Here is a 13,232-nt window from a genome sequence, read left to right on the forward strand (position 1 = left end):
AACCAGGCGCCTCAGCAAATTCCACAGACAGGGTATGAAGTCAATACTTCTATCAACAGCTAGTATTCAGATACACACTGCCTTTGAACACAAGGGTTCTGAGTCACTATAACTATTTATATTCTGATTCCTATTCTATGCTTGAGCTACAGTCACTTAGTAGCAAAAACTGCATCACTCAGGGACCACTGATGGTTTGGGAATGGAATGTCTGAAAAACGATGAATGAAGAGGAGCTATAGAAGTACACATGCCCATACAAAATACTTTCAGGAAAAAAAACTTCTAAGACGACTACCACCCACCCACAGCCCCAAAACAGAATTCAGTCTGGAGAGGAGGAAATGAAAAAGTGTGTGGGGCGGGGGGGGGGGGGCGGGGATGCAGCACATTATTCTGGAAGAATGCATATGAGTTGATTTGCATGGCTGATTTTCTTGAACATGAAATAGGAACTGTCAGCTCTGCAACCTTTTGTCATGACTCATATACACTGATAGACTTATCCTCCATGTATTTATTAAGCCCCTTTCAAAAGTATCTAAACTAGTGGTCATTGCTACATCTTGCAGCAGTTAATTCCTTAAATTAATTACATATTGTGTGAAGTATTTCTTTATTCCTAACTTGACTGTAATCCTCCTGCCAATCAGTTTCATTGAATAATGATGAGTTCTAGTATAATGAGGGGAAAAGAAAAGCACTTCTACCCAATTCTTCCATGTTATAACATTATAACCTTTCCTTAGAAGAAACACTCCCTGATCATTTTGGTTCCCCTTTACACTTTCTTTTCCAGTTCAATACATTTTTATTGTATTTTAATGCATTGTTTTATGATTTTATTTTATTTTTATTTATTTATCGATTTATTTCCTGCCTTTTTCCTACAAAGGGCTCAAGGCAGCTTACATCTGCTCCTCCATCTTATCCCCACAACAACAACCCTGTGAGGTAGGTTGGGCTGAGAGTCTGTGACTGGTCCAAAGTCACCCAGTTGGCTCCATGGCCGAGCGGGGTCTAGAACCCAGATCGTCTGAGTTCCAGTCCCATGCTCTTAACTATTACACCACACTGGCTCTCAGTGTGCCTCAGCAAAAAGGGAAGTTACAAAAAGAGTAAATAAATACTGTATTGTTAGAGATGTGGCCATCAGGACAGTAGATAGTATTTCCTGTATGGCAGCACCAATAGAGCTATACAAGGGCATTGGCAGCTTTATTTTTGATCTGCTTCCTAATTAACCTTAGCTTATAATGTAGTTTTTTAACTGCTGGGCATTAGCTTGGCATCTTCACTGAGCTATCTATGATGATCTCAAGATCTCTTTCCTAGATAGTCACTGCCAGTTCAGCTCCCATTACTGTATGCACAGAGTCCATTATTTCACAATTACTGGAACGGAAATAGTTTCCATTTTATTGCTCACTTGCCATGAGCTCATTCACCAGGCTGGTTCCATATGAGAGGCTCCATCCAATATCACACTAGCTGAGTTCCATTCATACAACAGGACTTTTTCATTCCTCCATACCACTCCAAATCTATTTCAAAGCATTTCTTGATTGTCTGAAGCAGATACGGGGGGTATACAAGAGGAAGGGAGAATCTCTTCTGCCTGTGGTACCTGTTTTCATTGGCCAATGGCAACACTAGTTACAGTCCTGGGTATTTACTATAGACTAGCCACAAAACTGTTACTCACTTTTTACAGGGCATCTGTATAACACTCAGAGCAAAATATCCTCTTCCATGTTTCTCCTAAGCATCTGTTTCTTCTCAGTACATACAATGTTTTAAAGCAAAATAAGATAAGTACAAAATCTGCCCAGTTTGCACCATAGCTCTTCCACAGGAAAGCAATTATCATGATCTATATAAACTGCTACCACCATTTCCTTTCTCTACAGACTGTCTTTCTTTCCAGTATCAATTATTACTTTAGCTGCTTTATTTTCAAAAAGGATTGTCTTTCCTTCCATATTTCCTTCCTGAATTGCAGTATCATCCCATCATTAGTACTGGGCCAATAGTGATGGGGAGTCCTTTACCTTTCCCCCATGTTGTGGTCTTAACAACTGCTCAGGCCACACAAAACACTTTGGCTATGGGTGGAAAAGAAATGAAATAAGTAAATAATAATAATACCATAAACAAAACTCCCCCTGAAACATTTGCAGCTGGAGAAAAGGGGACTGCTCACCAGGTTAGAGATACGGATGCAAAATTATTCTTCTGCTTATAGGCTGAAGCCCAGGAGCTTCTGAAGTGCTTCCATCTGGAAGCTCCCTCCAATTTCAAGATATACTCCTGCGTTTCTGCACCTGTATCTCTAGGCACAATGGATAGGGTTGGAGTGATGAAAAGCATAAAGCAGGGAACAGTATCCAGAAAGAAACTTTGCTGGATTTGAGAGGCCATGGAAGGTTTTCAAATGGCAGCAAATCATGGTTTATGATTTTTGGGTGTGTTCTGTGGACTTTTCAACTCAACTGGGGGTTGCTACATGACATCTTGAATCTAGATACTATCAGTTAATCATGAGTTAAACAATGCACAATGAACCTAACCTTGTTTACAAAGAACATTAATCTATGGTTTATTTAATATATGGTTAACTCATGGTATGATACCCTGCTCAGAGTTTGTCTGGCAGATGGTCAATAGGCTACAATTTGGTTTTTTTTTTTTAATATCTAGCTTGTTTGTCCTCCTTGTCTGTTGCTTACTCTATCCCTCTATTTCAAATGCATTCTGGGACTGCAACTAATCTGTTTGTTTTTACACTCCTTTGCCTATTATGTCTGGAGACTGGCAAAACAACCCATGACAAACCATGGTTTGTGTTTACACAAGATGGCACAAACAGGCTAGCATTCTCAACTCAACAACAAGTCCTGGGTTCTCTTTCTGGTTTGTTCATGGTTAACATACCATGGTTTGTTACTGCATCTGGGTTTGCACATCACAACAACCTAGAATCCAACAACACATAGCATGGGTGAGTAGTTTGTGAGAACCCAGCTCCTGTGTCCCATATTTGGGGGTAGCTTCCTGGGCTATGATGACCAAGGAGTGACCAGTGGAGCCATGCAATTAACCACAGCCCCAGCATCAGGTTTTCCATTGGCCCTGTCCTCTGAATGGTCATGCATTGGTGTGGATGTCTGCAGAAAGTAAGCCTACATGGGAAGCTTGAGCACAGGTCTCTACCCTAAGGGAACTCCTTGATCAGGCATACTCCCAATCATGTGGAAGTCTAGATGTGAGCAACTGCTCACATATAAGCTTTCTTCCTGTATCCAGGCCTATGTGTTGATATCCAGTCTCTGGGATCAGTTGTGTAGCAGCCCTATGCCTCAATTATCACACTGGGGAGGCTACCTATGTAGACATTGTGAAGGGAGCTTTGAAGGAGTATAAAAGCTATAGTCTGGAAGCAGGCATCCAATTAGAAAACTAATGTTGGAATTTTTTGCAAATGCAGAAATAGAGTATGTGTGGGTACAAACATACCGTTCTGACGCCATTCTCAAAGGCCTGGCGTGTTAAAGAAGCAGGTCCATCAACTGTCTTCCCATCATCATCAGGACCCCAGCTAGCACTGTAGATATGTATATGTTGGGGATTGAGGCTAAGAGATTTTGCTTCTACCATGTCTGTAACATCACCATCTAGCATCCGTACTCCTTGAAAAGAAAAACAAATTTAATGGATTTATCAAATCTATAAGGCTGCCCATCAACAAATATTCTCTGGGTAGCTCACAGATCAAGACAAACGTAAAACATTAAAAATATAAAATATTTTTAAATAGCAACAATAAAGATGCAGCATAGAAACTTTCTAGATGAGACAACATTAAAATCAGTAGTCTGGATTAAGAAAACATACTAAAACAGAGAGAGCCCAAGAAGTATTTAAAAGGCCTGGATGATTAAAGTTTTCACCTGCTGCTGAAAAGTACATAAAAGTGAGGTAACTGAGGCTGCCATACATTGGGCAAATCATGAGAATGCAAGACTCACTGGTAAAGGCAATTGTTGTTGCTAGTCACAAAGTTGCATCCAAGCCATCACAACCCCATGGACAACATTCCTCCAGGCCTTCCGGTCCTTCACCATCCCCTGAAGTCCACTTAAGCTCACACCGACTTCTTCAGTGATTCCATCTAGCCACCTCATCCTCTGCCGTCCCTTTCTTCTTTTGCCATCTGTTGTTCCCAGCATTAGGGTCTTTCCAGGGAGTCCTTCCTTCTCATTAGGTGGCCAAAGTATTTGAGTTTCATCTTCAGTATCTGGCCTTCTAAAGAGCAGTCAGGGTTGATCTCCTCTAAGACTGACAGGTTTGATCTCCTTGCAGTCCAAGGGACTTGCAGGAGTCTCCTCCAGCACCACAAATCAAAGACCTCAATTCTTCAGCACCCAGCCTTCCTTATGGTCCAACTTTCACAGCCATACATTGCAACTGGGAAAATCATACACACTTTTGTTGGCAGGGTGATGTCTCTGCTTTTTAGTATGCTGTCTAGGTTTGCCATAGCTTTCCTCCCCAGGAACAAGTGTCTTTTAATTTCTTGGCTGCAGTACCCGTATGCAGTGATCTTGGAGCCCAAGAAAATAAAATCTGTCACTACCTCAATTTCTTCCCCATCTATTTGCCAGGAAGTGATAGGACCAGATGCTATGATCTTAGTTTTCTTAATGTTGAGTTTCAAGCCAACATTTGCACTCTCCTCTTTCATCCACATCAAGAGGCTCTTTAGTTCCTCTTCACTTTCTGCCACAAGAGTGGTATCATCTGCATATCTGAGGTTGTTGATATTTCTCCCGGCAATCTTAATTCCAACTTGTGATTCATCTAGCCCCGCCTTTCTCATGATGTGCTCTGCATATAAGTTAAATAGGCAGGGTGACAGTATACAGCCTTGCCGAACTCCTTTCTCAATTTTGAACCAATCAGTGGTTCCGTGCCCAGTTCTTACTGTTGCTTCTTGACCTGCATATAGGTTTCTCAAGAGACAAATAAGATGGTCTGGTACTCCCATCTCTTTAAGAACTTGCCACAATTTGTTGTGATCCACACAATCAAAGGCTTTAGCATAGTCAATGAAGCAGAAGTAGATGTTTTTCTGGAACTCCCTAGCTTTCTCCATGATCCAGCGTATGTTGGCGCTTTGATCTCTAGTTCCTCTGCCTCTTCGAAACCCTGCCTGTACTTCTGGTAGTTCTCGGTCTACATACGGCTGGAGCCTAGCTTGTAGGATTTTGAGCATAAGGCAATGACACTAGGTAAAGGGGAAGATCAAATATGAGATAGATTGATTCCACAAAAGAAGCCACAGCCTTGAGTTTGTTTAGAGGAGCTGAGCACAGCTGTCAAGGACAGGACCTTTTGCAGAAATTAATTCATAGGGCTGCCATAAATTGGAGGCAACTTTATGGCATGTAACACCAATTGAGCAGTCTTGTCTTTAATAGCCATCCATCTCACTTCACTTGGCAGAGGAACTTGGAACAGGATGTCCAAGCAAGATCTGAAGGTTTGGGTATAACAAAGAAACTGATCTTTTAAGTAGGCTGTTCTGAATGGTCTATTGTTAAAATCAGCACTTAAAATTGGTCTTGGATAAAAGATTGGAGGTGGAGGAGCTGGGGGAGCATTGTCATCATATGATCAAAAGCACTCTCCATATTTATGCTACCTGACACAACTCAGTTATTTATTACAAAGCTCTCTTGCTTTTCTATCTGGAGGGGGGCAGTTATGGCAGCTCATAGTAATCTACATCTGTCCCTGCCTCTGCCTCTGTAAAATGAAACACTTAAGAGCAAACAATATAACAGCATGGGTTTAAGATATAACAACAGCAGCATAGAATAATAAAATAAAATTGCTAGAACAATTATTGTTTAACAGTTGCTTAAATAGCACTCTCTTGACCTGCTGCCTAAAAAGAGGCACAGGTGGAAGGAGGGAGTAAAGACTGTCTTCTGGAGCAACAAAGCCCAAACCTTGAGGGCCAGTACTAGTAAGGTTCTTTAAGAAAGTGTATTTCTTGATTTTAAAGTCTGGCTTATGGCCAGACTCAGTATCAGGGTTCGTACAGATGGACAGCTGATTCTTGCCTGAAGCCTCGGGAGGGCCAACCACTGACCCTACAGTCACCTGAGCCTTGCACTGTTTTCCACATTGCAGACTGAATGGCCATGGCTGGTGCCTACAATTTAATTGTCCCATAAAGTTTTTGGGGACTCAACAGCAGCATGGCCTCTGGACTTGCGGGGAATTAAACTTGAGGGTGTCAGTAGAAACACTTGCTGCCTCAATAATTCCTCTTCCTCTTTTTCTTTCTCTTACTCCTTCCCCTCTTCTTCACTGATGTACCATCTGCCACTATTAGTTAAGAAGCAGTGAAGTAGTTAGCATCGCCATGAAGTCTACCTGGTGGGAGCACTAAAAGTCTACCAAACATGACAATGGTCTTGCTTTTCACATTATCTGAGCACAGTGACAGGAAATAACCTATTAAGAGTATCTCTTGTCACTATCCTATATCTCTACAGCAATTAATTGTTCATCTAAAATGTATCTCCATTCAGCAATGGCAACAGGGACCATATTTGAATTGATACCAAAAGAGGAACTTCCTGATTCTCTTTCAAAATGCCATCAAAGCAGACGAGCAAATTAAAGCTTTACCAATCTGTACAGGAAATCATGTCTTGACAACCCACAGTAAACAGAGTGAACTATTTTCTCATCTCATCTAACAGTTCTATTTTTAAACCAAATTAGCATCTTTTAATTATAAAACATAACAGCTTTGTTCCTGTCTTTGGTATGAATTAGCATGAGTATTTATTCAGTTCTTAAAGTTCCAATTAACATAGGGCTTTGCTGCTTTGTTGGTAAAGCTTCATTTCCCCTCTACTATACTTCCCAGCCCCAATTCTGAGTGATTTGAAATTGCATGGTCAACATACAGCAAAGTTCATACAAAAAGCTGCCCATGCTTTCTGAAATAATGCTTGTCCAAATACTGATCTTCCTGTGAACTTTACATTATGAAAAAAGAATGAAAACTTTTTCAGGTCCCAGTTTTAACCTAATAATAAAAATCCTCAGAACAATGTCAGAAAATGAATCAGTTATAAATTGTATTTTTACTCTTTCATTAGAGATTGCACTCCTGTTTTATTGTAGATGCTCCATAAACATATTTGTTATAGACTGTTTTTCAGTGATGCTGATTTATTGTGATGTCCTTATTTGCTGTCTTAATTTGGTTAACTTTATTCCAAAACAAAATAAAATTATATGATAAAAGAGTGAAACAGTTGTGGAAGCTACATAAATGAGGCCACTGTATATGGCCGCGGGACATGCTGGCTAGGAAAGAGGAAGCCACACGCTAACACATCTGGAAGAACCAGGTTCCGGGAGGTTGCCAAGGTCTCAAGGAACTGGCTGAGTTCACACAGCATGCCAAATGCTCTATACTATTTCCACAGCATGTGGATTTTTGCCTGCAGTTGTTGATCAGATTATCACATGGTGATGCAGGTAAAAATGATTGTCTTTAATAAAGGAATTTAGAACCTTATGGAAAATAGGTGACAATCACTGAAAGAAGAAGCATGTGCCTCCTAACTTTATCCAAATGCATGATGTCATCATGATTTGAATTTTCCTACTTCACTTCACTGATTGTGGATGTAGGTAATATAAAATGGGATGACATTTCATCACACACTGCATAGCACTGGGTGAGAAAGAGGAAGAGACATCTTTTTGCTGTTTTTAGTGGCATCGAGGTACATTTCAAGATACTTCTTGTAACTATCAAGTTATACTAACTATATCTGTGACATCATCATTCAAATAAATTGTTTTCCAGTCAAGAGTCAGACTAGCTAGGTAAAAAGGCATCTAAATCCCATTGCAGAACACTAATGCTACAGCAAAAAAGAGCTAAAATGTTGCTATATGCTATATGCTATGTACAAACAAAACAACCTCCCTCCCCTAGACACAAACTGTGAACATTCTGTTTAATAAAACTGCCTAACTGGATCAAATCAACAATCCATCTAGCCTAACAACTCACTTCTGATAAACTCCAGTGGCATATAATGAGTTAGTACTTCCTTTTTCTAATGTTTCAGTAAGTACACTGGCTTAAATCCAAAGGTGTTCTTGTTTGAGTAAAAGGAGCTTCTATTAAAGAAACCAGTTTCACCCTGCACCAGCACACACAAATATTCATCTCTCCCCCTCCTATTGTAGCCCCAGTGCCATTCTAGAGAATTCCCAACCTTCAGAAGTAGTTTAGGGGATGCATTTGGAAGGTGGAGCAGAAAAAAAAAATAAAGTCCTCTTTCTAGAAGTCTGCATAAGCTAGGCTGCAACCCTTTTACCAGAAGGTATGTTGATAATGAATGTGCTATGCTAACAGATATCAGCAGAGCAGATTCACATGTTGTAAAAACAGTGAAAAGGGAAGCACAGGTGATTAGTGCATCCCTTTTCTGCAGTTTTGATGTAATATGTAAAAGTGAGAACTTTTACTCAAAAGTGAGAGGGGTTTTTCCTAGCATGGCTTTCCAAAGCAACTGCAAACATACTTTTTTAGTGTGCCTTTCAGTTTTTTCTCCTTAAACATAGTCTCTTATCTCTGATTTTCCTTTTCTCCTCCACTTCCCTTGTCCTCATGGGTCTTCTCCAATTCATATTGTGACCCTACGAGCATGGATTCTATTATAGCACCTTGCACTTAAGTCTTTTAGGCACTCGACAAATCAAAAGGCTTTACCAAATTCCAAATCAACTGTACATTCATCAGAATTGTTTCTGCAGTGAGTTCTGATAGGAACTCAAGTGGACAAATAGCCTGTCTCTGTTCACCCTCAACAGAAAGAATCTATGGCATTCCATAGATTGTACTCAGCTGATTGTACTCAGCTGTAGATATAATGGCTAGGTTCATACAGTTATTTAATTTTTAATTTAAATTTAAAAATTTGTATACTTCCTTAGAAACACACAAGGAATTATTATTATGATAGAAAATGATTATTCAACATTTCAAATAAATCCAGACTCAGTTTGTTGAATGGTGTAAGGACATGATGCAAACCACTATTTAGTGACAGGATTCAGACAAAGTTGGGCAGTGTTTGAGTGTGGATTATTGTTGAACCAAGGCTTGTTGTAGGTTATGATGCTGTCTAAACCCAGCAATACTAACCATACTAACAAGTCATGGCCTGTTAGCCACAAAAACAAAATAAAGTGAACCCATCATTTGTTGTTGGGTTCTGAACTGTAAGTTGTTCTCCAAGGTTTGTTATCTTAGCTGGGTTCAGAAAACATGATAACCCACATTTTGTCAGCAACTTATAGTTCAGCAGTAACTCACAATCAACCCATGCCCAGGCTTGAAAGTGGATCATTACATTGTCTGAATCCAGTCAGTAAGAAGTTACACTAAAAGTAAGTAAGTAACTGCTATTTGGCCAGTTGTGGCCTCACTTAATTTATGATAATATAGTTGATGAGTATTGAAAGTCCAGTGAAATAACATACCATTTGAAAATAGATGAAACTCACATGCTGTTCTATAATGTTTGCATAGGGAGAGAAACAGGATTCAAAGAGTTGGATCCAGTTTTATGCTAGAACAACTGCGCTGGAAGAAGTAAACTTGATACAGAGCCAGGAAATCGTGATGAATAGGGCAAACTACAGTGCAGGAAGGGAAGGGGTCCTCAAAGATCAAGTGGAAAGACCTTCCTTTTGTGGAAGGCAGATTTTGGAGCCAACCTATACCATGAAGACCAGAGTAGTTAATCTGTAGTATATAGATCTACTATACTTGGATATATGCATATTCACCCTTAAGCATAGGTACATATGCAGGTATCAGAATGGCTCAAAATTGGTACCAATAGGCATGATTCTAATTGCCCATGGCATGATGTTTGTAGTATCTGCATAGCAGGAAAGCAGATGGAAGTTCCATAGAATTATACATGCCATTGTAATCCTATAAGTTTAATTGCCAATTCATATATTGTACTTAAAACTGGCAAGGACAAATATCCTGAATCTACTTTTATCAATTTATATCTGATTTACTTCTGTTAGGAAGGAAAAAATGACTTGCATCTGGATAAGTACATTCTTCTACAAGCTGGCTAGGAAGGCGTGTACAGCAGCATATGTATCTCAAAACACATACTGCACTTAATGTAATTAGCAGCATCTACATTTGAGTGCACATCTAATTTATGCCTTCTTTTTCTGAAAGCAGGGGTATCTGAGAAATTCTGTGGTGTTTCTAAAAATATCAGACCATAGGCATACACTCACTGAGAAAGCAATCATTAGAGAGACATATTTTACACATTCTGATATAAGTTTATATGGTTAAGGAATTAATAACCAGGATACTACCAATATCTAATCTTAGAGACCATTTGTGTTCATGTATGGTATTAGCCTAGTGCTTCCTAAAGGTCCATTTACTGCATGCATATAGACTAGTTTAAATGCCAAAGATTTCCCCAGGAAGTTCTCAGAATCACAGCTCTCTGAGCATATGAAGGAGTTTTAATGGGAAATCACTGGCAACACTTTATAGGATCCCTTTCTGTATCCAGGACTGGCAATTCTAATACGGAAACAAAAATATAATAAAATGTTTTCCTCTCAGGAGATTAAATATTTCACTCATCTTTAGAGAACAGACCAGAGGTGCATACTTGTAAAAGTAAATGGGCTCTGAGATGAATTAAAGTAGTACCCTCTGTATAGCTTTTGGAAGCAATGGCATCAATTCCTGAACATGCAAGAAAGCAGGTACCATTGAACTGAGAACAACTTACTTTGGATTAAACATACTCAGATTTGTGCTACACTTCATTTATATGCCATTTTAAGAAGTTGCATGAAAAGGGTTTGAATGAAAAGGGTTCATGTGGTCCCAGCGATAACAATGCATGGCTCCTTGGCTCCATGGTTGAAGTCCATGGATCTCTGCATAGAGGAAGCATATGTAATATCGACGTGTGGTTATCAGTGCTTTGATGAATCAATATGCATAATATTGGGGATAGGACGAGAAGGCACAAGCCACACTTTTCTGTGTTAATCTCATCTAAGTTCAATAATAAATCTATTCTTTCTTGTTTTCTATGAATGTTAAATTTTAAAATGTACAAGATTGCCTTTTAATTCTATACATATCATCCTCCCTTTTCATAGCAGTTGGAATGCATTTCCCCATGAAATATGCATTTTTGAGCTATGAACAGCAGCATCAAATTTGGAGAGTCACATCATCTCAGGGATAACTGTGTTTTTATCCTTAATCAGTCGTCTTAAACAGTATTCTTGCATTAATCTGGGAAGTACGAAACAGTTTTGTTTAAAGATATTTGTATGAACACATTTGGCCAAACTTACATGCCATAGGATTCATCCAGTAAAGGAAACATACTTTTGGGAAACATGTGGCTGAGCTACAAACCTAAAGTGTTTTAAAATCTGTTTAACACTTTCGATTTTTCAAAGATGCATGTGTATATCAGGGCTGGATGTGTTGGAAAATAAAAGAGACAGTCTTTGCAACTGAGAATTCTGTTAATGGTAGCACACTTGTACCTGTTTACTCAAATGTTAAAGTTAAAGGGGTTGCTTAGCTTTGCATTTGGCAACACTATTCATTATACAATGGTATTTTATTTCAATATGTTATTTCTGCAATATCTTTTTGTACTGAATATCATCCTTAAGGTCAATGTGAACATTTCCCATTGTTCACATTTATCACCTTTTATATTTATGCTATTAAATTGCATTGCTCTTTCCTTCCTCCCCTGACTTACAGATCCCCACCCCCAATACTACCTCAAACAAAAAATTGACTCTTACCCAGTTCATCCATAACAATAACAAGCAATCCTCACTGCAGTATGAAGTGGACTCTAATATTACTTCAGTTTTTTTCCCCTCTGATCTCCTTCACTTTATAGTAAATCGCAGATTTTCCATTCAGAAAGTTGGATAGTGAAATTTAATTTTGGTCAGGTTAATGGTAATATGTGAAGAACTGGAAGGGGACAGGAGGAAGAGTATTTATCAGGGATATTCTAGATTCCTCTACAAAATAGTTGGAGCTCAACCATTTTTACTACCCCTAAACTACATGGATATAATAATCCTCAGACACTTGTTTCTTCCTATATAATGAACTAAACTGAAGGTGGATTCTACCTACGCTAGCCTATAAATAAAGGAAATAAGAGGCAAATAATTTCCTTCACACCTGAGTATTGTACTCAGTTCTTGTTCCATTTCACGTATCTTTCACATTGTTGTTGTTGATGATGTTGAAGGAAAGGGTCATGCAGACTGGGAATAAATGGTACAATGCACATGCAGTTGACATATTCACTGAGTCCCTGACCAATCAGAGTGCAAACTGGCACTGAGAGTGAATCAAAGCTAATATGTCTTACTGTCTACATTTATATTTTATAGGTCTAGCATGAAAAACATAGATTCTACAACTAGAAATGCACGTGTTAATTCACATACCCCTCGCATATAACACACACACACAGACAGGAGAAGCTACAGAAGTGAGTTATCTAACATGGAAAGATGATATGAATATTTACATAAATCCAATGGAAGAACATACCAAAAGAATATGATTGGCTGTCTAAAATCTTTGCTCAAGATTTGTAGAAACCAACAAAGTCATTCTAGCTCTTGATTCCTGACCACAGCAGAGGTATTTTCTTCCTAGAAGCATATGCAATAGAATTTTAATGTAGGTCACCACAAAAGCTAATATTTATCATGAAATATTCAGCTGTGGTGAAACTCAGAAGAGGCACATTCAAGCCAGTGTAAAAACCAGCAGATAAATGTACACTAACAGGTTTGTCCACTTAATATAGGATTCTGTAATAATTTTTAAAAGGTGGGCTTTCAATGAAAGCTTATTTAAGTTACCACTATATTGTATGACTTTGTAACATTTTCTGTCACAAAGATTCATCAGCTTTCTTCTGGAAGTGTGTGTGTATCCTATTCTAAAATAAAGAAATGAAACTTAAGGCATAATCCTATGCAAGTTTAGACATAAAAGGCGTACAACTATGAGCATGTCCTACCAATCTATTTTCTGGCTAAACATGTATAAGATTGTAACCATACTG

At 38.8% G+C, this 13,232-nt stretch overlaps 1 protein-coding gene across 2 annotated transcripts in view; it reads right to left on the bottom strand.

Moving 5' to 3' along the window:
- PCSK5 (proprotein convertase subtilisin/kexin type 5) overlaps positions 1-13,232 on the bottom strand; it is a 250,488-nt gene that overhangs the window by 147,684 nt on the left and 89,572 nt on the right. For both annotated transcript variants that reach the window (XM_044445944.1, XM_044445943.1), the window contains exon 7: positions 3,517-3,689. In XM_044445944.1, coding sequence (XP_044301879.1) covers positions 3,517-3,689 — 173 coding nt within the window. The remainder of the gene's footprint in view (positions 1-3,516; positions 3,690-13,232) is intronic.

Source organism: Varanus komodoensis, unplaced genomic scaffold (assembly GCF_004798865.1).
Source record: "Varanus komodoensis strain SLA01 unplaced genomic scaffold, ASM479886v1 scaffold5, whole genome shotgun sequence".
In the NCBI taxonomy this organism is placed as follows: domain Eukaryota; kingdom Metazoa; phylum Chordata; class Lepidosauria; order Squamata; family Varanidae; genus Varanus; species Varanus komodoensis.